The sequence below is a fragment of the Nicotiana sylvestris genome, chromosome 11 (genome assembly GCF_000393655.2).
Source record: "Nicotiana sylvestris chromosome 11, ASM39365v2, whole genome shotgun sequence".
In the NCBI taxonomy this organism is placed as follows: Eukaryota; Viridiplantae; Streptophyta; class Magnoliopsida; order Solanales; family Solanaceae; genus Nicotiana; species Nicotiana sylvestris.
In genome coordinates this window covers 132,911,307-132,938,777 of record NC_091067.1, presented here as the reverse complement: position 1 = coordinate 132,938,777, position 27,471 = coordinate 132,911,307, and the positions used below count along the sequence as shown (strand labels likewise).

Here is a 27,471-nt window from a genome sequence, read left to right as displayed (position 1 = left end):
ACATCAATACAAGCCAAAGGGACAAAGCCCACTTGAAAATTATCAAATTAAACTCAAAATCCCGAAATTGGTCAAACCCGACCCTCGGGTCCACGTCTCAAAATCCGATAAAAATCACAACACTAGAATCCTCATCCTCTCACGAGTTATACATACCAAGAACATCAAAATCGGACCTCAAATGGCCCCTCAAATCCCCAATGAAAACTCTATAATTTCAAGCCATAGTCTCCCAATTTCTTCTCTAATTTTCCATAACTTTCATCATTATACAATGGAATAATTGCCACAAACATAAGATACAAGGTCCAAGTAGCTTACCTCACTGAAAACACTTAAATTCCTCCTTGAAATCGAAATTCCCAAGCTCCAACTCGGCCAAAAATGGTGGATAAAAGACTGAAATTCGCGAAGTGAGGTTTATATAGTTTCTGCCCAGCGATTTTCGCACCTGCGATCCACTTCCTGCACCTGCGGGACCGCTTCTGCTTTCCAGCTAACCGCTTATGCAGTTTTCACTTATTTTCTCTTAACCGCATTTGCGACTCCCCACCGCACCTGCGGTAACGCAGGTGCGTTCCTTCTTCCGCACCTGCGGCTCCTGGCCTTCTCACTTATGGCCGCATCTGCAGCTGCTTCCTCGCTCCTGCGGACGTCGTATATACGGTTCCCTCTCCGCATGTGTGGTTATGACAGTACACAACAGCTGAAGCTGCTCATTATCAATACCAAACTTTTCGACAATCTTCTGAATTCATCGCGAGGCCCCCAGGACCCCAACCAAAAATACGAACATGTCACATATCATCATTCAAACTCATACCTATCATACCTCCCTTTTACTACCCCGAGGGTATATGAGAGTTTTTTCAATTGAAGTGACATAAATCGAAATGAAATTATTTTAATTTATCAGAGTCGCCACTTGGAATAGTTTATTTGGTGTCCCAAGTCACCGGTTTGTTTTTTAAATCCCAAATCGAGGAAATTTTCGACTTTATTTTACAGTCTGCGAACCAGAAATTCTAGATAAGGAATTCTGTTAACCCGGAAAAAGGTGCTAGCCATTCCCGGATTCCGTGGTTCTAGCACGATGGCTTAGTGATTATTACTTGGCTTAAATTGTTTAACTACTCATTTTTAAGACGTATGTGCATTTATCTTTTACCGCTTTTAATTACTTGAATTAATCGTAATTAAAGAATTGAGTTACGCGTATGTATACTCTCTTCTTCGGGTGCGTCAAAAATTATGTCACGCGAACATGTCCACAATTAATAATGCTTTGTGTATTTTATAAAGGAAATTTGGTTGAAGTTGCGTGAATGCATCCCTCGGGTTACTTTTAGAATTAAATTTGCAATTATGTTACGTGAACGTATACACAATCACAATACTAATCTAAATCGGGCCTAAAGCAAACTACGATTATTTAGGATTATTTTAATACTAAGTTAATATTTATACGAGGGCCATAGATTATTTAGTGAAAAGATGTCACACCTCAATTTTTAGAAGGCTTGTTTAATCAAGATAATAAAGGAGTTCTTACTCACAAATATTTTGGGCTTAATGTCAAACAAGACTATAACGATTTGGACAAGAGAAACTGGGCCAATAGCAGCCCAGTATATCATTGACAAGGTGAAATAAAGGGAAGTGGAGATGTCACCAATTGGGCTCCAAAATCGGGCCCAGGTGCAGGACCAGAGGGAAATTGAATAACAGAGGTCTAATTTGGCTAGGAATCACGACTTGGGCCATCAACAGACCCAATTTTTCAATGGTCAAGTTTTAAATACTAACAACAACTACTGCAATCACAACAAAAATTTTATGCCAATATTTGCATGAGTTTTAAAACAAAACGCATAATACAATAGGCCCTAACTGATTAAGTTGTATCTAATAATAAAAGGACCAAATTAGAATCTACACCATTTTAAAACACGGATGAACAATCACTTTTAAAAATACATATATGGAATCAGTAGCGATTAAGGGCTAAATGGTTGTATTCTTTCTTACAAGGGGACTAACTCTTATTTACAAGACGTATAAAAGACCTTTCAATTGAAACACTCATTCTAAATCAAAATTTTAAAGCTTCCAAATATCTTACACATCACAGCCATGCTAGCAAAGAAGAAATCCAACTATAATACTAACACTCCTCATGACTTACATGAATATGTTTATCTAAAAGAGTCTAAAACAACCCTACATATACAGTCCTTCAAATAGTAGCCCAGTCTCTTATATACACATGAAGTTCCAACTCTAATTTTCAGCTCAAAAAAAAAGCTAAGACAAAACTGGATAAAAATAGACATCGATTTGACATAATGAAATGAGGACTTAAACAGATGAAGAGAAAGAATGAAAATGGAAAAAAGAAGAAAAGAAGCAAGAAAGTGTTTTAAAAAGAAGAAACACAGATCTGCAGCTTCAACATGTAACCAAGCATATTATAACTTCAACTTTGCATTTCATGGTTTGGTGAAGTACCTGGTACAACAAGTAAAGCAAAATTCTGAGGTCAAACAATATAAAAATCCACCAAAAAAATAGCAACCAAATGAGCAACGAAAATCACAGCTTCAATGAGCAGCTCTACTTCAACTTAGAACCCAGAAAATTCCCATGAAATAGAACCCTTTTGTAAAAAAAACTAGTATGCTTTTCGAGTGAACTTAGAATGAGAGAATGCATAGAACTTTTAGGTCTTTCTTTTAGGTTATCCAAATCTGATTTTTCTGTATAGAAATGGTACCATATATAGGTACCAAAAATGCCATGTGCTGGAGGAATTATTCCTCGGCCACAAAGAGTATATTCCAACAGAATTGGACAACTGGTTTTTCCCCATTGGTTTCAGTACTTTGTACTAACCAAATGAGGCCAGCTGCCCCTCTATTCTAGAACATTACTGCCTAAAATTATCTGATTTCAAAAACTATCTAACCCTTTATGACCCCCTAAGTTTCTATACTTATAATTAACCCTCTACAAATCCTTTAGGAATTGAAACACATCAAGTTTAGAATTGGATTGATTACGAGCAAAAAATAAGATAAGCAAAGATTACTAAACGAAACTCAAAATGCACTACGAACTTAAACTGGTTAAACATGAGTTAAGCTAAAAAAACCTTAATGATCCAAAATTATGGCCTCCTGAATTATTTAAATCGTCACAGAAAAAGGGCAAACATAGAAAGTGGAGTGATGAACAGAGAAGAAGATAAAGAAAAGGATGACGAAATAGAAAAGGAAAAGAAAAGAAGAAGATGAAAGGATACCTCTGCTATAATGGGAAACCAATTGGCTTAGGCGGAACGGGTCACCTTCGATTTAAAATGCAATAGGTGTTAGACGAATGTTCTCGTCAAGAACAAATGGATAACACCCATTTCCGGCTTAAATCCTCTTCGGAAAACCCCAAATCGTGTGATCTAGGTTTTTGCATGTTCTCAGATCCGAAATTTAAATGGCTTAAGGGGAAATCGAAGGATATGGCTTGGGGATTTGGAAAGGGGAGAGGACAAGGGTTAACTGGTGGGAATTTGGGGAGGTTTGGAGCAGTTAGGGTTTTTTAGGCCTGATTTCAATCTAAAGTTTGAGCAAATCGGCAGGGATTCGAGGGAAGCTAGTTGGGGATTGGGAATGAGGAGGTTATGGGGAATTCATGGTGTTATTTTGGGGAAGATTGGAACACCGGAACCGCCGTGAGGCGATTCTCGACGGGTGTTTGACGGCGGAACGGCGAGGGAATAAAGAGGCGGCTAGGGTTTGGTTCTTTGAGAGAGGGGAGAGATTGAGTGAGGGTTGAATGGGGGGGTTGGTCGCGTTAGGACAATTATATGTAAATGAGGGATCAGTTCCGAGCCGTTGGATCATAATGATCCAACGGTTGTGATGAGATCAGGGGAATATGATGTCGTTTGGGGTGTGAGGGGTTGGTTTGGGCCTGGGTTGTGGGTAAGATTTGGATGGGTTTTGGCATTTAAATGGCCCAAATCAGAACTTGAAGCTCTTTTTTCAATTCAATTTTTTATTCCATTTCTTTTCCTTTTATCTCTTTTTCCTTTTTTTAAATTAAAGAAAAATCCTAAATTAATCTAGATTAATCTAAAACGTGGAATTAAACTAGTTACCTAATTACAAAATTATAAAAATCTACTTAATCCTAAATTAAAAGAGAAAGATCAATAACCTAAAAATAGTGTAAAAATGAAGCATTTTTTGTGATTTTCATTTTATAAAACAAATAATTACTGATTAATCCTAAAAAATATAAAAATAAAGCCTAAATGCAATACATGATATTTTGGTATTTTTTTATGATTTAAATATAGATTAAACATGCACAGAAATGCAAACAATTAGTAAAATTCTATAAAATTCCTAAAAATGGCAAATAATTAAGAAAAAATCTATTTTCTTGGATTTTGTAGGAGTAATTCATATAGGGAAAAAATCATATGCTCACAATACCAACCCTCGGAACACTCAAAACAACATCGACACACCAAATCACCCTCGGATTCAAGCCTAAGGAATTCCAAACTTCCGAATTCCGCAATCGACCCAAAAACCTATCAAACCTCATCCGAATAACCTGAAATTTTGCACACACGTCACCAATGACACAACGGAACTACTCCAACTTTCGTAATTCCATTCTGATCCCGATATCAAGATTTCCACTGCCGACCGAAAAAAGCCATATTTTCAATTTCGCCAATTGAAGTCTAAATCTACCACGGACCTCCAAATTGCATTCCGATCACACTCCTAAGTCCCAAATCACCTAACAAAGCTATCTGAATCATAAAAACTCAATTCCGAGAACATTTACATGCAAGTCAACTTCCGGTTGACTTTTCCAACTAAATGGCCAACTTAGGAGTCTAAGTGTCTCATACCCCTCCAAAACTAATCCAAACCCGAACCAACCTACACGATACGGTAAAATGAAGCTGAACAACACATAGAGAAGCAGAAATGGGGAAGACGAGGCTGTAACTCATGAAACGACCGGACGGGTCATTACATCCTCCCCCTTTTAAACAAACGTTCGTCCTCGAACGAGTCAAGGAACATACATCAAATAGGTGAGGATACCTGCTCCGCATCTCCAGCTCGGTCCCCAGGTAGCCTCCTCCATAGGCCGACCTTTCCACTGCACTTTCACTGAAGCTATATCCTTTGACCTCAACTTTCGAACCCGACGCTCCAAAATAGCCACTGGCTCCATATCATAAGTCAGATCACCATCTAACTGAACCATGTTGAAGTCCAAAACATGATATGGATCGCCAGTATACTTTCGGAGCATAGAAACATGAAGAACCGGATGCACACTCGACAAGCTGGGTGGTAAAGCAAGCTCATAAGCCACCTCCCCAATCCTCCGAAGCACCTCAAAAGGACTAATGAATCGAGGATTCCATTTACCATTCTTCCCAAATCTCATAAAACCCTTCATGGGTGAAACCTTCAGTAGAACCTTCTCCCCAACCATGTAAGACACATCACGAACCTTCTTGTCAGCATAACTCTTCTGTCTCGATTGAGCTATACGAAGCCACTCTTGAATCACTCTCACCTTGTCTAAAGCATCTTGTACTAAGTCTGTACCCAAAAGCCTGGCCTCGCCCGGCTCAAACCATCCCACTAGAGATCTACACCGTCTGCCATATAAAGCCTCATATGGAGCCATCTGAATACTTGACTGATAACTGTTATATGCAAACTCCGCGAGCGGCAAAAACTGATCCCATGAACCCCCAAAATTAATGACACAAGCGCGCAACATGTCCTCCAATATCTGAACAGTGCGCTCGGACTGCCCATCCATCTGAGGGTGAAAAGTTATGCTCAACTCAACTTGAGTACCCAACTTTCTCTGCACGGCTCTCCAAAACTGCAAAGTGAACAGAGTACCTCTATCTGAAATGATAGAAACTGGAACCCCATGCAAGCGAACAATCTCTCGGATATAAATCTCAGCTAACCGCTCCGAAGAATAGGTAGTACACACAGGAATGAAGTGCACAGACTTGGTCAGCCCATCCATAATCACCTAAATAGCATCGAACTTCCTCAAAATATGTGGGAGTCCAACTACGAAATCCATGCGTGATTCGCTTCCACTTCCACTCTGGAATATCTAACCTCTGAAGCAATCCACCCGGTCTCTGATGCTCATATTTCACCTGCTGACAATTAAGACACCGAGCTACATACCCAACAATATGCTTCTTCATTCTCCTTACCAATAGTGCTGCCTCAAATTCTGGTATATCTTCGCGGCATCCAGATGGATGGAATACCGCGAGCTATGGGCCTTCTCTAGAATCAACTCCCGAAGCCCATCCACATTAGGCACACATATCCGACCGCATCCTCAATACCCCATCATCACCAATAGTCACATCTCTGGCATCGTCGTGCTGAACTTTGTCCTTGAGGACAAGCAAATGGGGATCATCATACCGGCGCTCTCTAATGCGATCAAACAAGGAAGACCAAGAAACCACACAAGCTAAGATTCGATTGGGCTCCAAAATATCCAACCTCACGAACCGATTGGCCAAGGCCTGAACATCAACCGCAAGAGGACTCTCCCCAATAGGAATATATGCCAAACTGCCCATACTCATCGCCTTCCTACTCAAGGCATCGGCCACTACATTGGCCTTTCCCGGATGGTACAAGATAGTGATATCATAATCCTTTAGCAGCTCCAACCATCTCTGCTGCCTCAAATTGAGATCATTCTGCTTGAACAAGTGTTGGAGACTACGATGATCATTAAACACCTCACAAGACACACCGCAGAGATAATGCCTACAAATCTTCAACGCGTGAACAATGGCAGCCAACTCTAAGTCCTGAACAGGGTAGTTCTTCTCATAGGGCTCCAACCGGCGAGAAGAAGCAATCACTCTACCCTCCTGCATCAACACACACCCAATACCAACTCTAGAAGCATCACAATATATTGTATATGAACTTGAAGATGATGGCAAAACTAACACTGGATTTGTGGTCAAGTCAGTCTTGAGCTTCTAAAAGCTCGCCTCACACCATCCGACCACCTGAATGGAGCACCTTTTTGGGTCAATTTGGTCAAAGGTGATGCAATAGATGAAAATCCCTGAATGAACCGACGGTAATAACCCGCCAAACCAAGAAAGCTGCAAATCTCTGTGGCTAAGGACGGTCTGGGCCAACTCTGAATTGCTCTATCGTTTTCGGATCAACCTGAATATCCTCACTGGACACCATGTGCCCCAAGAAAGCCACTGAACTGAGCCAAAACTCACACTTGGAGAACTTTGCATAAAGTTTCTCCTCCCTCAACCACTGCAACACAACTCTCAAATGCTCAGCGTGCTCTTCTTGACTACGCAAGTACACCAGAATATCATCAATGAAAACAATCACAAACGAGTCGAGATAAGGCAGAAACATGATGTTCATCAAATGCATGAACGTTGCTGGGGCATTGGTCAGCCCAAAAGACATCACAAGGAACTCATAATGATCATATCGGGTCCTGAAAACCGTCGTAATAATATCTGAGTCCCTGATCTTCAACTGGTGATACCCTGGCCGGAGATCAATCTTGGAGAACACTCTCGCTCCCTGAAGCTGGTCAAATAAATCATCAATACGAGGCAAATGATACTTGTTCTTTATTGTAACTTTGTTCAACTACCTGTAATCAATGTATATCCACATCGTGTCATCCTTCTTCTTTACAAATAGAACAGGTGCACCCCAAGGCGACACACTAAGCTGAATAATCCCATTATTAAGGAGTTCCTAAAGCTGCTCTTTCAACTCTTTCAACTCCGTTGGTGACATACGATACGGTGGAATAGAAATGGGCTGAGTGCCCGACACCAAATCAATAACAAAGTCAATATCCATGTCCGGTGGCATGCCCGGCAGGTCTGCAGGAAATACATCCGTAAAATCCCTCACTATTGGAACATGCTAGGAGTCTCTGCACTGACGTCCTTCACAAAAGCTAAGTATGAAAGACATCCTTCCTCAACCATCTGATGGGCTTTCGGAAATGAAATCACCCTACTGGGAACAAAATCAGTCGAATCTCGCCACTTAATCTGTGGCACACCCGGCATAACCAGCGTCACTGTCTTAGCATGAAAGTCCAATATAGCCCGACACGGAGATAGCCAATCCATGCCTAATATCACATCAAATTCTACCATACATAGCAACAAAAGGTCTACTCGGGTCTCCAGACCCCCAATAGTCACCACACGACTGGTATACGCGGTCCACAACAATAGTATCACCCACCGGAGTAGATATATGAATAGATGAAATAAGAGACTCACGGGGTGTATCCAAATAACGAGCAAAATATGATGATACATATGAAAAAGTGGAACCAGGATCAAATAACATAGATGCATCTCTATGGCAAACTGAGATAATACCTGTAATCACGACATCTGAAGCAATAACATCTGGTCTATCTGGGAGTGCATAGAAACGGGCCTGACCACTACCGGATCGACCTCCCCCTCTTGGGTGACCCCTAGCTGACTGACCCTCACCCCTGGATACCTGAGCAGGTGATGAAGTAACTGGAGCTGAAGTCGAGGGCTAGATCCTCTGCTGAGATGCACCCTTAAGAAGACGAGGACACTGACTCCTCATATACCCAAACTCTCCACACTCATAACAACTTCCTAGTGCTGGAGACGGGGACTGAAAGGAACCCCTAGCACCGGGATGACTAGCAGAAGAACCTGGTACGGAAGAGCCCTGAATCACGGGACAAACTTTGGGTTGGAAGGGCACTAAGTGATGAATGTCCCTAATGAGAATTGTGAGAACCATGACCCGATGATGCCCCATAATGAATAGGGTGAGCCGACTGAGCATGTCTGAATGGACGTCCTCTACCGTACTAAAATTGGCCTCTCGAAGGAGCGCCACCAAAACTACCAGATCCTGGAGACCTCTTGGCCTCCCTCTCATCTCGCTCCTGACGACGAATTGACTCAATCTCTCAAGCAATATCAAAGACCTGCTCAAAGGTAGCACCTGACACCCTTTCTCTAGTCATAAGAATCCGAAGCTGATACGTGAGGCCATCCACGAACCTCATGATCCTCTCTCTATTCTTAGTAACCAAACATACAGCATGACGAGCTAGCTCTGAAAATCTCATCTCATACTGCATCACAGTCATATCATCCTGACGCAACTGCTCGAACTGCCTGCGCAGCTCCTCTTTGCGAGACTGTGGCACATACTTCTCCAAAAAGAGAGGGGAGAACTGCTGCCAGGTAAGGGGTGCTACATCAACAAGCCTACGCCTCTCATAAGCCTCCCACCAAGTAAAGGCAGCTCCTAAAAACTGGAAAGTTGTGAACGAGACCCCACTAGTCTCTAAAATACCTGCGGTCCGAAGCAACCTCTGGCACTTGTCCAAGAAACCCTAGGCATCCTCGCCCTCTGCACCACTAAAGGTCGGAGGATGAAGTCTACCAAACATCTCCAATTGACGCTGCTCGTCGACAGGCATAACCGGTACCACATAATATTGAGCGGGTGAAACCGACTGGGCTGGAGGTGCCCCCGGTGTCTGAAGTCCCTGCACAACCTGCTCAGGTGTGCGAGCGGCGGGGGTATGGGTGCCTCCCCCGGCCTGAGAAGTAGTTGCGGCCATAGTAACTGAGACCGCCTGAGTCAGGCTAGTGTACACTGATAAAATCTGAGCTAGGGCCTCCTGAAGGCTTGGAATAACAATCGGCACGGCTGGTGCCTGAGCTAGTCCTGCTGGAGCATTCGCAACTGGGACCTGATCATGAACTGGGGCGGCTGGTGGATCTGCAGGTGCTGTCCTAGCTGTTGTGCGGGCTAAACCATTGCCTCTACCACGTCCTCGACCGTAACCTCAGACTCTAGTGGCCCCAACTGGTGGTACTGGTGGTCGTCCATCCTGACCGATAGCACGTGTCCTCACCATTTGTGAGAGAATAAAATAACAGAAGTTTAGTACCAGAATCAACAGATTCGCACGACAGGCATTTCAAGAATGTGAAGTTTTTCCTAAAGGTTCTGCAGCCTTCCGAGGATAAGTACAGACTTCTCCGTACTGATCCGCAAGACTCTACTAAACTGGCTCATGACCCGTGAGACTATGCAACCTAGGCTCTGATACCAACTTATCCCGACCCCAAATACCCCGGTCGTAATGACGCCTATCACAGTACTAGGTCAGTCGAAACAACACGAATAATATAAATGTGTTTTGTAAATTCATTATCTAATCAGATATAATCTCAAATCTTTCATTTTAATATATATCAAAAATACGCGGAAGGACAAATACGTAAGTACATCAACCCAGTCTGATCCTGGTGTCACTAGTCATGAGCCACTAAATACAACCCAATATTGTCTTTTTAATACAAGATAAGACTGAAATAAAAAGTACTAAGGATAGGAAGGTTAAAGGAAGGATTGTGAACGTCGTGAAGCTACCTTGCAATCTTCGGATAATACTCTGAAGGCGACGATCAGCTCTCACTCGGAGGCTCTGGCACCTGGATCTGCACACAAGGTGCAGGGAGTAACGTGAGTACACCAACTCAGTAAGTAACCAAAGTATATAAAGGCTGAGTGTAGTGACGAGTATTTAAAATCATATACATACTTTATGAAAGAATCTCAATAGAAATATCAAAGTCAAAATCTATAGTCAATTACCGAATATCTCGTAAAAACTCTAGTTTTAATGAAAGTTCTTTAAAAACTTTTATTCAACATTTTACAACAGAGGCTCAGTATCAAAGAAGAGTGGAAACAGTAAATTCATAAACAAGCCCCTCGGCAAAGTATCACTCATAAGTATAGCCCCTCGGGCAAGCCTCTCAGTCACTCGTGACTCAACTCTCGTCAATTAGTACTCACACTCAGCACTCCCACTCAATAGATATCTCATAATAATAACCGTTGCGGCGTGCAACCCGATCCATATATATATATATACATATATATCTCTGCGGCGTGCATCCCAATCTATAAATATATATAATCTTTACCATCAGGTCCTCGACCTCTCTCAGTCATTAACCTCACAGCCACTCAGGCATTTCATTGAAAATCGAGGAACTCAGCCCAAATAATTTCCATATATTTAAAAGTAGAGTAATGAAACTTAATCAAAATAAACAGGTAAAAATCATGACTGAGGATATGTTTCCAAATTAAACTGTGTGAGGAAAGTAGTAAAATACCCCTGAGGGTTCAAACAGTTCAGCACAAGGACCCAAACATAACATTCAACCCAAGTTAACAGATTCATTTCTAAAACTCATGGATATCATATACAGTTTATCAAAATATGTAACTATACAGTCGTCACGGGATGGACCAAGCCCCAATCCCTATGAGTGCACGCCCACACGCCCGTTACCTAGCATGTGTGTCACCTCATTTATTAAAACAGTACGAAATTTCGGGGTTTCATACCCTCAGGTCTAGATTTACAAGAGTTACTTACCTCAAACTGGACGAAAATCTACTCCACAATGCCCTTGCCTCTCAACTTGGCCTCAAATCGTCCCGAATCTATCCAAAATCAGAGTCATAACATCAATACAAGCCAAAGGGACAAAGCCCACTCGAAAATTATCAAATTAAACTCAAAATCCCGAAATTGGTCAAACCCGACCCCCGGGCCCACGTTTCAAAATTCGATAAAAGCCACAACACTAGAATCCTTATCCTCTCACGAGTCTATACATACCAAGATCATCAAAATCGGACCTCAAATGGCCCCTCAAATCTCCAATGAAAACTCTCCAATTTCAAGCCCTAATCTCCCAATTTCTTCTCTAATTTTTCCATAAATTTCATCATTATACAATCGAATAATTGCCACAAAAATAAGATACAAGGTCCAAGTAGCTTACCTCACAAAAAAACACTTAAATTCCTCCTTGAAATCAAAATCCCCAAGCTCCAACTCGGCCAAAAACGGTGGATAAAAGACTGAAATTCGCAAAGTGAGGTTTATATAGTTTCTGCCCAGCGACTTTTGCACCTGCGGGACTGCTTATGCGTTCCAGCTAACCGCTTCTGCAGTTTTCACTTATTTTCCCTTAACCGCATCTGTGACTTCCCACCGCACTTGCGGTAACGTAGGTGCATTCCTTCTTCCGCACCTGCGGCTCCTGACCTTCTCACTTATGGCTGCATCTGCGGCTGTTTCCTCGCTCTTGCGGACGTCACACATGTGGTTCCCTCTCCGCAGGTGCGGTTATGGCAGAACACAGCAGCTGAAACTGCTCATTTTTAACAAACTTTCCGACAATATTCCGAATTCATCCCGAGGCCCCCGAGACCTCAACCGAAAACACGAATAAGTCACATATCATCATTCAAACTCATACCAACCCTAGAAACACTCAAAACAATATCAACACACCAAATCACCCTCGGATTCAAGCCTAAGGAATTCTAAACTTTCGAATTCCGCAATCGATCCAAAAACATATCAAAGCTAATCCGAATGACCTGAAATTTTGCACACACGTCAACAATGACACAACGGACCTACTCCAACTTCCGAAATTCCATTCCGACCCCGATATCAAGATTTTCACTGCCAACCAGAAAAAGCCATTCAATTTCGCCAATTCAAGCCTAAATCTACCACAGACCTCCAACTTGCATTCCGATCACGCTCTTAAGTCCCAAATCACCTAATGAAGCTATCCGAATCATAAAAATTCAATTCCGAGATCATTACCCGCACGTCAATTTCCGGTTGACTTTTCCAACTAAATGGCCAACTTAGGAGACTAAGTGTCTCATATCCCTCCAAAATTACTCCAAACCCGAACCAACCAACACAATACGATGAAATAAATCTGAACAACACATAAAGAAGCAGAAATGTGGAACACGAGGCTGTAATTCATGAAACGACCGGCCAGGTCGTTACAAAACCATTGCACATCTATTCTTTCAATGTCACCAAGCACAACTTGTTTGGCACCAACTAGGCATTAACTCACTTGATGTAAATCTTGAAAGATTTCATGAGAACACCCCATTCAAACTATCACAATTTATTTTAAAAAGCAGTTCTACCAATGCTCAAAACAGCTCCCATATTCTAATTCCATATGCTCTATGGCACCTATGGAAAAGTAGGAACCGCACTATTTTTGAAGGCACAACCCATTCTTCTAACCTCCAGCACATTATAGGTCAAGCATCTGAATTTTTATATCTAAGACTAAACTACACCACCAGCCATACACAACCTGCACACATGCACGTCAAATGGAACCCTCATACTAATGGATATTTTAAATTAAATTCTGACGAAGCTTATAATATCCCTAAACAAAAACGGGATTTTGGGGGGTGTAATTAGAGATTCCACAGGCAAATGATTACTGGGATATATGGATACAAGGCCAATGGAAAATCACATCTATATGGAACTTACTGGCCTACAGGAAGGTTTACGACTTGCTCTACAACACAACTTCACTCCACTGGAAGTCAATGTTGATTCAACTGAGGTAATTTCTTTACTCCGTTCCCTAAATCCTCGCTACTCATCCTTGACTCATGAATGCAAGTACCTACTACACCAACTGGATAGACCGTGGGTGATACACACTTACAGGGAGCAAAATCAAGTGGCAGAGAAACTAGCTAATTATGAGGCAACCCTAGATCACAATGCCCCAACTACTAGATTTGTGCAATCACCTTCTTTTGTAATACAAGAGTTGTTAGCAGACCAACGGAGAACACTCCACAGGCGCACTACACATACAACCGTGCAGTTGAAACCCCTCTCTTTTTGTTTGATAGCTTGACAAACTCTTGTAATAGTAACAATGTACTCTTTGGTAATGCAGCACACAATGGTGGAAGTGATCAACCTTAATTTTATAACACTGAACCACCACCGGACGTTCCTCCTTGTAATGTCACTTAATCTATGATATAGGCCTCTTTGTTGACCAAAAAAAAAAGAAAGAAAAGAAGAGACATCACTACTCACTAGTATCATATTCCAACAGCCTTTTCAACAACAATGGCAAAGGAAAGGATAAACCACTTTTCAACCATAGACGAATTAATTTGACACTCTCAAATGAAAAAGAAAAATCATTTATGGCATTGTTACAAAACAAACTTTTAGCAACAAATTCAAAACATTTAACTGGTTGCCTTATGTAGTCAATCAATTAATGACTCATCTACTTCTCAATCCTAAATTATTTTAGAGATCAAAATGGGAGTGGTAAGGCAACAGGATTTGATCCCATCATTCGAAGGACGAGGTTACTCATTCAATGAATCAACTATTATGAATTTTCCATGTCCATTTCACTCCGTCCAAATCTGTTTCATTTTCCCTAAGATGAACTAATCGCCAATTGAAAATCAAAAGAAAATATACAGAAAAGTGACCAAGGTATTTCCTCGGTGGCCATCATTGGCCTGATAACTGACAAGTAAACATTCAAGTAGGGTCCAAAAAGAACCACACACCAAGGGGTGTGATGTAGATAATTTAACCTCATGTAAATATTAATGACTGTTTTCACGGCTCGAATTCGTAATCTATAGATCACATATTTTATATACATTGCATCCAAAGAAAGAGCAAAATTATGTTTGGAAATTGACAATACATTGAAATAATGTAGATATAGTAGCTTTGGCCCAATAAAAAGAAACCAAAAGGAACACTAAGTGTGTGGCCAAAAAGTTATTATCATATATGGCCCAAAAGTTATATGTTGGGCTGGGAGCTTCATCCTTCGGGCAAAATACAAAATTGGCCGTTTGGCCAAAACTAATTACATTTTCTAGCTAAAAAATATATAAAATATGTGTATTTTTTTTTATACATAATACACATATGTACAAAAATATATATTTTGTCATTTTTATTTTTTGGAAGCAACTAAAAAAATATATAGTTCTCTTTGCTTTTTGCTTGCACTATGGTCCGATATTACACATCTTTTGGATTTTAGAGTAAATGACTAGGGAAAATGACATTGTATAGCCGCTCTTAAAATAATAGCCGATATATATATATATATATATATATATATATATATATATATATATATATATATATATATATATATATTTTGTATCTATCTACATTCTGTATGTTATATACAAAAATTATATAAATTTTATATACTTTTTCGGTTACTGAATATAAATAGTTTATGGCGCGGACTAAAGTTAATAATAACCCAAATGATTACTTCTTGTTTGGCCCAAAGTATTTGGATTCAGAAACCAACTGTTGCAACATTTTCTTAAGTAGGAAATTATCATTACTGGAATGTAAAATAAAATAAGTAATGAAATTGCTTATCTATTGAATCAAAATTGCTGTGTTTTATACTACATGCGAAGTAAAAGGGTTACAAATTCCTTTAATCCATTAGAAACTAATATTTTCCTTTTTGTTAAAAATTTCAATACAAATTTCCACTTTAATGTACATTAAGGAACCTTTTAACATGTGTTTTGTGATTTTCCCGCTAATGTTTGTACAATTTTTCAATTTACACCATTTTCTTTACAACACCATAAAACATTTTTTTCGTTAAGTGGAAAATAGAAAATAATGCAATACAGATACTTGTTTATCTCTCTATTCTCCCTCTGTGTAGTATCTTCAATACAAATACTTGTTTAAAGGACGTGATACAAATAAAAAAGGCTGTATTTATATTTGAAGTGCAAAGCAACAAGAACTTTTATCATTAACAACTAATGGTAAGATAAGACATAATTTTAATCCATAGACATGATTACTTCATAAAAGGCTCAAGATAAGTAGCGTAATGAATTTGAATTCTTGAATCTGTGAATCGTTTAATTAAAATGATTTTTGAAATATAACAACAACATAATATCCAGTGAAATCTCATAAGTGTGGTTTGGGGAGGATAATGTGTGCGCAAATCTTATCCCTACCTTAGAGAGCTAGAAAAGTTATTTCCGGTAGAAGATTTTGAAATATATTTATCAAAAATAATATTGCAAGTGGTGTGATCCGTTAGTCGAACAAGAATTAAAAAGGGCATCCCATTGCACGAAGCATTGCATGTTCACGTAAAGTTAGGGGAAGGGTTGCAGCTCAGGGTGATAGGACCAAACTTATTGTTGTATGTGAAAGTAGACAAAACAAAAGAAAGAAAAATCAAAAAGAGATGAAAATATAATGTAAGCGCTTACATCGACATTCTTGTGATGTAAGCGCTTACCTCAGCATTCTTATGATGCAAACGCTTACATCGGCATTCTTATGATGCAAGCGCTTACTTCGGCAGGGCATTCAAATGCCTATAAATAGGGGTCTACATTTTCATTTGTAGATCATCCCAAAACTTCTTCTTTCTCTCTTCAATTAATAAAGAGCTATTCTTTGTGTGGCCGTGGAGTAGGCAAAAATTGCCGAACCACGTAAATCTTGTCTTGTCTTGTCTTGTGCAATTTATTGCTTTTCTCTCTTAAATATTCTTTTCTTTCTATTAGCTTGATACGCTTCCCAACAACTGGTATCAGGGCACAGATAGTGTAATTCCGGTAGAAAAATACAGTATTGGTGCAGGTACTATTTTCAAGAATAGTGCGACACTATTGATCATCGTTACTGTTCACATAAAAAAAATTGTGAAAAATGGCATCGGAAGAAGGGAAGGTTAAGATTGACAAGTTTAATGGCAAAGATCTTGGATTCTGGAAAATGCAAATAGAGGACTATTGTACCTGAAAAAATTACACTTATCTCTGACCGAGGTGAAACCGGAAACTATGTCCAAAGCAGATTGGGATCTATTAGATCGCCAAGCTCTTGGTGTGATTCGTTTGACGCTAACACGAAATGTGGCGTTTAACATCATTAACGAGAAGACCAATGCAGGCCTGATGAAGGCTTATCAAATATGTATGAGAAGTCATCTGCTTCAAATAAAGTCTATTTGATGCGTCAATTGTTCAACTTAAAAATGACAGAAGGTGGATCAGTCACGGAACATATCAATGAGTTTAATACAATATTAACTCAGTTGAGTTCTGTTAATATAACAATTGATGACGAAATCAGGGCGTTGATTCTACTATCATCTCTACCGGAGAGTTGGTCTGCAATAGTAACTGCAGTTAACAGTTCATCAGGAAGTACCAAACTCAAATTGAATGATATTAGAGACTTGGTTCTAAGCGAAGATATTCGCCGAAGAGAATCACCGGAACCAGAGATAGAATCAAATGCAGAACCAAATCTGGAATCAGGACCTGAATCAAATTCGGATTCTGTTACTCATGAACCTACATTGAGGAGATCTAAAAGAGTCACGAATGCTCCAGATAGGTTAACTCTCTCTCTTCACTATTTACTTCTTACTGATGCTGGAGAACCAGAGCATTTTGTTGAAGCAATGCAGGTGATAGACTCTGATAAGTGGAAGCTAGCCATGAAAGAAGAGATGAATTCTCTTCAAAAGAATAAAACATGGATACTTACGGAGTTACCAAAAGGAAAGAAGGCATTGCAGAACAAGTGGGTGTACAGAGTCAAGGAAGAGCATGATGGTAAGAAGAGATACAAAGCACGATTAGTAGTAAAAGGCTTTCAGCAGATGGAAGGAATTGACTACACCGAGATCTTCTCTCTTGTAGTCAAACTAACTACTATCAGGTTGGTGCTAAGTATCGTAGCTGCAGAAAATTTGCATTTGGAGCAGCTAGATGTTAAAACTGCTTTCTTGCATGGTGACCTTGAAGAAGACATCTACATGAAGCAACCTGAAGGTTTTCAAGTTTCTGGTAAAGAAAACCTTGTGTGTAAGTTGAAGAAGAGTTTGTATGGTTTGAAACAAGCTCCCCGATAATGGTACAAGAAATTTGATGGATTCATGCATAAAAATGGTTTCACACGATGTGAGATGGACCATTGCTGTTATATCAAAAATCTTGATGAATCCTATATTATTTTACTGTTGTACGTTGATGATATGCTAATTGAAGGATCTAGCATAAATGAGATCAATTTGGTTAAGCAACAACGGCAAAGGAGTTTGAAATGAAAGACTTAGGACCAACTAAGCAAATGCTTGGGATGAGGATTAGCAGAAACAGGTCGGAAGGAACCTTAAAATTGTCTCAAGAAAAGTACATACAGAAGGTACTAAGCAGGTTCAGTCTTCATGATGCAAAGACCAGAAGCACTCCACTCGGAAGCCATCTAAATCTGTCAAAGGACCAATCACCTAAGACAGACGAAGAAAGGAAGTACATGTCCAAAGTTCTGTATGCTTCAGCAGTAGGAAGTTTGATGTATGTTATAGTTTGCACTAGACCTGACATAGCCCATGCTGTTGGAGTTGTCAGTAGATACATGCCAGATCTAGGAAAGGAGCACTGAGAATGTGTAAAATGGATATTGCGGTATCTCAAAGGCACCTCGGGTATGACACTTTGTTTTAAAAAGAGCAATATTATCTTACAAGGTTATGCTGATGCAAATTTAGGCGGCGATCTGGATAGTCGAAAAAGTACCACGGGCTACATGTTCACCTTGGGTGGTACTGTTGTTAGTTGGATGTCCAGACTTCAGAAAAGTGTTGCTCTATCTACCACTGAAGCAGAGTACATGGCAATCTCAGAAGCTGGAAAAAAGATGATTTGGCTCAAGAATTTTCTTAAAGAGCTAGGTAAAGAGCAGGACAATTGTGAGCTTTTCAGCGATAGCCAGAGTGCAATTCATTTTGCCAAGAATCCAGTGTTTCATGCAAGATCGAAGCATATCCAGTTGAGGTATCATCATACCCGAGAGTTGATAAATGAAGGAACTCTTTCCCTACAGAAGATATCAGGATCAAAGAACCCGTCAGACATGTTGACCAAAGTTGTCGGTGTTGACAAACTGAGGCTGTGCACTGCCTCAATTAGCCTTCAAGACTGATAGAGTGAAAGCGCCACCAGAGAATAGCAAATCTTTCTTTATTTTCTTTCTTGATGTAACATAGGTTTGAGGGGGAGATTGATAGGACCAAACCTATTGTTGTATGTGAAAGTAGACAAAACAAAAGAAAGAAAAATCAAAAAGAGATGAAAATATGATGTAAGCGCTTACATCGACATTCTTGTGATGTAAGCGCTTACATCGGCATTCTTGTGATGTAAGCGCTTACATCGGCATTCTTATGATGTAAGCGTTTACCTCGGCAGGGCATTCAAATGCCTATAAATAGGGGTCTACATTTTCATTTGTAGATCATCCCAAAACTTCTTCTTTCTCTCTTCAATTAATAACTAGCTATTCTTTGTGTGGCCGTGGAGTAGGCAAAAATTGCCGAACCACGTAAATCTTGTCTTGTGCAATTTATTGTTTTTCTCTCTTAAATATTCTTTTCTTTCTATTAGCTTGATACGCTTCCCAACACAGGGGTGTGACATAAGCAACATATCTTAATGCAAATATTAGTGGCTGATTCCACAGCTCGAACTCGTGACCTATAGGTCACAGAAAGATAACTTTATTGTTGCTCCAAGACTCCCCTTCTCGTAAAAGAATTAGTACTCTAATTGAATCATTTTAGAATTAGCACTTATTCCATAACGTGGAAAGCAGAAAAAAGCAATAGTGCTGACATTAAACTAGTAGTAATAAATTAGAAACAGTGTCCAAGATTGTACTTCTTATATGTACAAATTAAAGAAATAAAAATGTAAAAAAAACAAAGCAACAGATACAGCAGAAAAGCCAGCTTGCACCCACCACACAACCCCAAAAAGCAGGGGGATTTGCTTTCCTTTTTTCCCCAAAATAGGCAAAATATGACATGTCAAAATGGGTAAAATGGCCAAAGTTTTGCCAAATAAGGCATTTGCTTTTTCTGGTAAATGTTAGGAGCTGGAAATACTAAAGAAAATCAGCACCCACATGAGTCCCACAGTTTTCTGCAAATACCATACCTTTCACATAACTAAAGTCAGATGCTTGTGCCCAGACCACTCTTGATTTTAAATATTTCCCTTTTACTAACTGTATACATGTGCAATAAACCAAAGCCTGCCACTAATATTCCAGGTTTTTCTTCCATCCCTTTTCTTGGAATTTTGAAGATTTTAACATATATATAAAAATATAAGTTTATCGGCAGAGTTATCTGATACTGCTAGGAGGGCCAATACTTAGTGGAATAATAGAGGCAAGTGGAATAATAGAGGCAGTGGTGGAGCTCGGGGGCGGAAGGGGGTTATTCGACCACCCTTCACCGAAAAATTACATTTGGTATATAGGGTTAAAGAAAAATTATGTATACATATGAGATGTTAAATTCTCTTGGCTTCTTCGCTTGTTTAATTTTTTTTATTTTTTGAACCCCTTAATAAAATTTTCGGCTCCGCAGCAGACTCGAATACCGCTGTTATATGCGATAACTATTTATAAATCATTCCTCTAGATGACTGGCTTGATAAAAAAAACTTCAATCACATTCCTCTTTAACATTTTGATTGCTTAGGTAAACAATTTTCCAAAAGATATTTGTTGAACTAATTGACATTAGAATAAGACTTTCTTTGTATATGCTATTATTTCTATAAGGTATGTCTAATCTATCCATCCACATCATTTTCATTTCACATGGAATGGTCTTGGTCTATTATGAATTGTATGTCCCACTTCATTAACACTTTGCCCTATAATTAAAAAAGAAGCAAGACTCTTATGCCAAATTTGGTGCACCACCTCATTCATGATTTGATTAGAAAACAAACACTTCAATTTATTTAGGTGGCATATAGAGCAAAATAGTTCTATAATTGGTCTTTTTTAATAACTGTGGTATCCGGTCCAGCTTGCGCGGATATCGACTAATTCCACGAGATACCGGTCAGCTCCCACTAGCAACCCGTAACTCTATCCAGCAAGACTTGGACAAATTGAAAGAAATCACCCAATATTTTTTTCCTCCACTGAGATTTAAACCAGAGACCTTATGGTTCTCGCCCACTTCATTGACCACTATATTATTTGGTCATCTTTTGTATGCGTTATGTTGTTTAATTTTAGTTTCTGCAAAATAATGTGTATTTTGTATTTGAAAACCGAAGTGCCTATTGCCTTGTACTTTTTTCTGTTAAAACAATCAGAGAAATATCCAGTGCACATCAATCTGTGTCGGAGAAGTGAGAAAAAGAGCAAGTTGAGGACAAGAATTGGTACCTATATTGCTAATTTTCCTCCTTGGTTCTCAAGGAAATAGCATTCAGAAATTATTTAGTGGAGGACAAGTGCATTATTCAGACGGCTGAATTTAACAAATATCAGCTGTACTGTGAGGACAAGTGCATTATTCAGACGACTGAATTTAACAAATATCAGCTGTACTGTGAGGACAAGTGCATAATTCAGACGACTGAATTTAACAAATATCAACAGTGTACAGCTACTTTTTCTTGCTCTGCATCTATGCAGTGTTGGAACTTGAGATGTAGAATCTTTCATGTAAGCATTCATCACTAAAGCACACATAACAAGTTTCCTTCCACTCAAAGCAGAGCCAACAACAACAACAACAACCCAGTGTAATCCCACAAGTGGGGTTTGGGAGGGTAATATGTACGCAGACCTTACCTCTACCCGAGAGGAGGCTGTTTCCTCTACTCAAAGAGGAGCCAGATCACAGAAAAAGAAAACCGACACTGGACATACGAAAAACACATGTCATGTCATGTATTTATTAATTTAGAATAAAAACACCAGGTGTGCCGAAGAGACAGTATTAAGAATAGATCACCAAAGAGAACTATAATCAACAACATGGATTATGGCTTGTTGGATTGAAGACAACATAGTTAAATGAGACAAACCATCATTTACAATCAATGTAGGTCACGAAATTAATTCTTTCCATTTCAGAGTTTGCTAGGCCTATCTCCAGAGAGGAAATACTCAGTTACTGCAGAAAACTGCAGATAGCATGGGTGGAAGAAGGAAAAACAACGTGTATGGATAATTTAATAAAGCCTCGGCAAAGGAAATTCAAACCCATAAGAGGAAAAATATCCATTATTTAGTATCCCTTAGATCAGTGAATCAGCCATATAACTCAATGAACAAGGTGAAAACTGAGAACACTTGGAAGCAAGCAGTCTGTCGAATAAGTGAGTGAGATAACCATCCAGTTAGAGGATGTTTGGCTAGAACAATTGCTTATCTCAAACACAGGAAATATGTTAAATTGGATAATGAAAATAAAAAGAAAAAAACAAATTCTAATAAATCAAACAATGTGTTGGAATTAAGCTAAAAACAACGATTGAAAAGAGTGACTTCTTTCTCCATTTGGTTGACTGAACTTCTCAACAACCCATCACAGCACAATTGTATACAAAGACCCCGGAATGCTCTTTCAGACCAATGACCTTCCAATCCAAGGTGCCGTCCTTAAAGCCTGATTTTGGTGCCCAAGAACTCAATACGATAGATTCGCCTTCTGGGCCCCTGTGGCCGCCCACCACCAGAAGTTCCTCACCACGTGCTTTGAAAGCAAGACCCCAACCATTTGAAGAATCAGCCCTCACAGGAAGTCTTCCCAACACTTCCCATGAGTTTTTCTTCTTGTCATACTTCTTTACCATGTTGGTTAGATATTCAACTGCATATAGTTGGTTATTAACAACTGCAACAAGAGGAGGTGCCTGAGCAGCTCTATTGACATTTGGATACATGCCCTCAATTTTCCTCCACTTCCTTGTTTGTATATCAAATTCTTCCCCACAAGTCAAAGAATCAGTAGCGCTAGTCATCCCACCGATCACATAGAATTTTCCATCCATGAAAAAGCCAGAGCACAATCTACGGGGAGAGTGCATGTTTGGCAGTATTTCCCATCTACCGGACAAGGAATCATAAAGCTCGGCAGATTTTAGTACATTTCCATTCTTGTCACTACCCCCTGCAATAATAGCAATTGAACCAAGACTACCTGATCCAAATAGACAACGACGATGATTCATTCCTTCACATTTCGTCCAGTTGTTTTGAACCAAACTATATTTCCATATAGCAAAATCAAACAACTCACGGCCAAAAACCAGCAGTTCACTTCCAACCGCTAACGACTCCTTATCAGCATAATTAAAACAATCATCACATGGAATTTTTGGCAATCTCAACCATTTCTCTCTGAAAGGATCAAAAGCCTCCCAACCCCGAGGATCACAAACCATATACACCCAGTGTTCAACAACACCTAACCGCCTTCGCAAGTCATATAAATAACCACTCTTGATTAATGAATTAAACCTTCCATTCAGGCACGACAACGATGCGTAATCCGATCTAGAAGCCCAAGCAAGACATGTTAAAGAAACATCATCATGTAGGCCCGGAAGAAGTGAATCACTTGATCCAAACTTGCAATGACCATCATCAACTTCTCCTTCTAACCTCATTCTCCTCTCCTCCTCATCTTCCTTCCCAAACAAATAATCATGAGAAGACTTATTAACCTTATTGCTACAATAGAACACTTTCTTTGACTTGTGAGTTTCAGAAGCCATGTTATCAATACACCAGCCAGAGTTTCCCTAGCAATCAAACTTCACAAAACTCACAAAAGTATATGTGAAAAGGTCAAAAATCCCAACCTCTTTTCCATCAAAACATCATTTTCTCACTCTAGCCCAAAAAAACAAGAACCCATCTTGGAAAAGACCTTCACCTTTTTTATTAACTATCCATTCAAACAAAGCAGCAGTTACAATATCGCCCCTCAAAAAAGTCTTATTTTTATCTCAAAACTAGCACCTCTAATCAAAGTTATTGAAATTCCACCTATTCAATAATCAATAAAAACCCAAACTTCCAGTAAAGATTCAAACTTTACTCATTTTTTGAGCTGTTTTTTCCATTAAAGCTTTAAACTTTCCAAATATTTTCATAAATATTTCCCCACAAACCAAAGAACATTAACTACAAAGCATATCTGTGAAGCAGAAAAAACAAAATACACCAAAACAAATGGAATTAAGATAGTGATTCGGATCCAAACCGGGTCACCAAACCTTAGCGAATATCACCGGAAAATCTGCCACTTATTTCTGCCGGCGGGGAATCAGCGTCGCCGGAGAGCAAAACCAGTGTGGTGATGCTTCCATTGCCGGAGGAAATAAACTCTCGATCCGATCTCACGTATTATACCGCCGGAATATCCGCCGGGAATGTAATTACGGCGACATTCTCACCGGAATAGTTATGAGAGAGATTTTAGAGAGAGTGTGTGCGTGTGGGGGTCGGTTTTTTCTTAAGAACAGGAAACTGATAAAAGTAATGGGGGAAAACTTTATTTATTTATAATGACAGTCCCTTATCATTAGAGATATTTTGTTTTCACCCTGTTTTAAGAGATTTTGTGCAAATTCACCCTTTTTGTTTTTTATATTCTTGTTCTAAATTTTTAATTGTTTTTTGGTACTATTATCTTACTGTTCTCCATAATGATAATGGTTCGAGTCAGTTTGGAACAGTATGCTTATTAAATATTATTTCCGTGTTTGTTTGTTTTTTCTTTAGAAAATTCTTTATCCTTTTTTTATTTTTTCTAAATCTAAACTACAAAATTTCTAGTATAATTTTTTGTCTTCTTTTGAATTTTTGACACACTTGAAGTTTGTATAAAGTACCGGATTAAGCATCAAAGAAGTAAAAAAATTGCTTTACTCACCTGATCAATTTAGATTTCTTAGTTATAGGAAAACATTACAGTAGATTTCTTAAGTTTGAGGATAAGTATGTTTTCGTCCCTATTGTAATTATCTTGGGCGTATATTATCCTCTAAATTTGTAAAAATTAAATACTTTTCGCCCAAAGGGCAAATATCTAGATGAGCCATTAAAACTAAGAACTAATGAAAAAACAACGAAAATAGAGATCTTCTTTTCCAGTTCATTTTCTCCCGGTTCGGACTAATCAATAATCACAACAAAAATAGAAAAGTTAGACAATAGAATCACCAACAAAATTGAAAAATTGGTATGTCAATATTGAAAATAAACCACTATCTGGAGCAAAACTAACAGAACTAATGTGTTTTTTCACGTGATTAGAGAAAAAATGACAAAAATAAATATTTTTTTATCCAGTTCATTTTCTCCCGGTTCGCACTAATCACAACAAAAATAGAAAATGTAGACAACAGAATCACCAACAAAATTGAAAAATTTGTATGTCAATATTGAAAATAAACCGCTATTTGGCGCAAAATGAAATTGGACAAGAAAATATCACTCCGGATCGTTATTATTTAACTTGATAGATGATGCATCATAAATATATACAAATTAATTAAATGAATTTAATGTCACTTGTGTCAATATTTTTTTAGACCACCAATTTCGTCGCAGTATAACATTTATGATCTCTCCTTATGATTAGTTATATATTCAGCTGTAAAGTAACCATTAATATTTGTATTAGGATCGGTTGTCTATATCATTATCCCTTAGGGTAGGCTCATGTAAATGCACTATTACCTCTTGAAGTACGGCCCTTACCTAGACCTCGCATGAATGCGAGGATTCTGTATACACCGAACTATCCTTTCTAGTAATTTTCCTAAATGAATATTGGACTTTCAGTTTTTGACACGTTTTGCAAAAGTAACCACAATGGCGTATAACATTGTGCTGTTTGATATTACGTTATTGTCAAGCAAATGAACAAAATAAAGCCCTTTCAATTTCTATCTCATATGTCTATTTCAGTTATGCATTTTCAGTTCACTTTTAGTTGATAATCCTACAAGGAAAGGGAGCTACTTTTTTCAAGTCACATCAAGTATCAAAACTAAAGATAGAAACATAAGTAGGAGCATCTTTTTCTCAAACCCAAATTACTGATTTAGGCAACAAACTTACCTATCTATTTCTGACATCTTCTTTTAACAGTGTAATTTTTACTGCATTATTTTCGTTCACGAATTAATAAAATATGACAAGTTATTCTCAGAAAAGTTTTTCTATATTTTGATTAATGCGAGTAGGGCCGGAGCTAGGTGAACGGACGCCGAAAATTATACTATATAAATAAGGTCAACTTTTTTCATATATATATATATATATATTAGATGTTGAATCACTTTAGCTTCTTCGTGTGTTTACTTTTTATTTTATTTTTTGAATACAAATTTAATACACACCGGAGATCAAATAAAAGCTTGAAGCTTAAAATATTAATCATCCAAAAATATATACTCCCACTAGTTACAATTATTAATTAATAGAAAGTAAATCATTTGAGTTTTATGTTAAGTTTAGACTAATTTGACAACTCAACTTACTTTTGTAAGTATTGATTTCTACAAAAACTTGATGTTTTTGCGGTAAGCATATTTGCAAGTAGCTTATTCAGTATATTATTTTATAGTAGCTTAAAGTAATTAATACAATAAAGGATGTTACATAAGCTTCCAAGATGAGCTAAATTTGGTCTAATAGCTAGGTCCAGTTTGTTTACTTTAAAATAATGTGTGGTATTACTAACCACATTCTCTGATAACTTGAATTATTTAGTTACGAGTATTCTGGAAAAAGAAAACAGAAAATGAAGCTGCATGTGTGTGCAATCATATACTATATGCTTTAATTCTTTATACCAGACTTCCAATTTGGTTCCATTATTTTGTGCAAAGTATCAGCTTCGTTGTTAAGGGATATGAAGTAAGATATTAAAACCTTTTTGAGCAAATCAATCAAAGATGAAGGAGTAAATCTTAGTCAAACATAATTAATTTCGGATCGAAAAGTTAACAATAATGATTACATATGAGACGAAAGAGACAAGATTGATCTTATTTAGATTTAGCATTGTCTTTCTCATCAATTGATGAGGAAGTAAATTTACATATCTCCCTCGAGGTCGTTTCCTTGTTTTCTTGAAGATATAAGGAAGGAGCTTTTTTGTCATCCTTTTTTGAGAGAATGGAGAAGCCCCCTGAATTAAGAGCTTTCTTTGGCTATATATAGTCGAGGCCCTTTTACCCTTTGCTTGACTCGACGCTTTCTTGTCACTAATGTGTCATGGTCATGATTTTAGGCGTTACTCTTTTCGATTCGTTGAATGGCACAAATGAGAAATGGAGTGGGCTCTAATGACTTTCACTACCCAGTTACTGAGACGGGGTGTCGGGCAACCTGGTCGTGGTGGTCAGATTTTAACCAATACAATTAGTCCCTCCGTCTGTCGGGGTCGTCCTATGTTGGACTTCGGTAGACGGATCATGTTCGTTACGAAGGTGAGAGAAATCTGGCCTATAACTTTCCGTTCCTTAGTCGCATTCTGTGGGTTTTTAGCGGAGTGGTGGTGTCCTTTCGATCCTCATGGACCGTTGCGTCGGT

The 27,471-nt window shown here is 38.7% G+C and overlaps 1 protein-coding gene across 1 annotated transcript; it reads right to left on the bottom strand.

Annotated features, from left to right (window-relative positions):
• Window positions 1–22,112: 22,112 nt before the first annotated feature.
• On the bottom strand, window positions 22,113–24,379 carry LOC104218844 (F-box/kelch-repeat protein At5g60570). The gene has a single exon (XM_009769426.1). The coding sequence runs from the start codon at window positions 23,634–23,636 to the stop codon at window positions 22,434–22,436; it is 1,203 nt and encodes a 400-aa protein (XP_009767728.1). The 5' UTR covers window positions 23,637–24,379; the 3' UTR covers window positions 22,113–22,433.
• Between the last annotated feature and the right edge of the window lie 3,092 nt (window positions 24,380–27,471).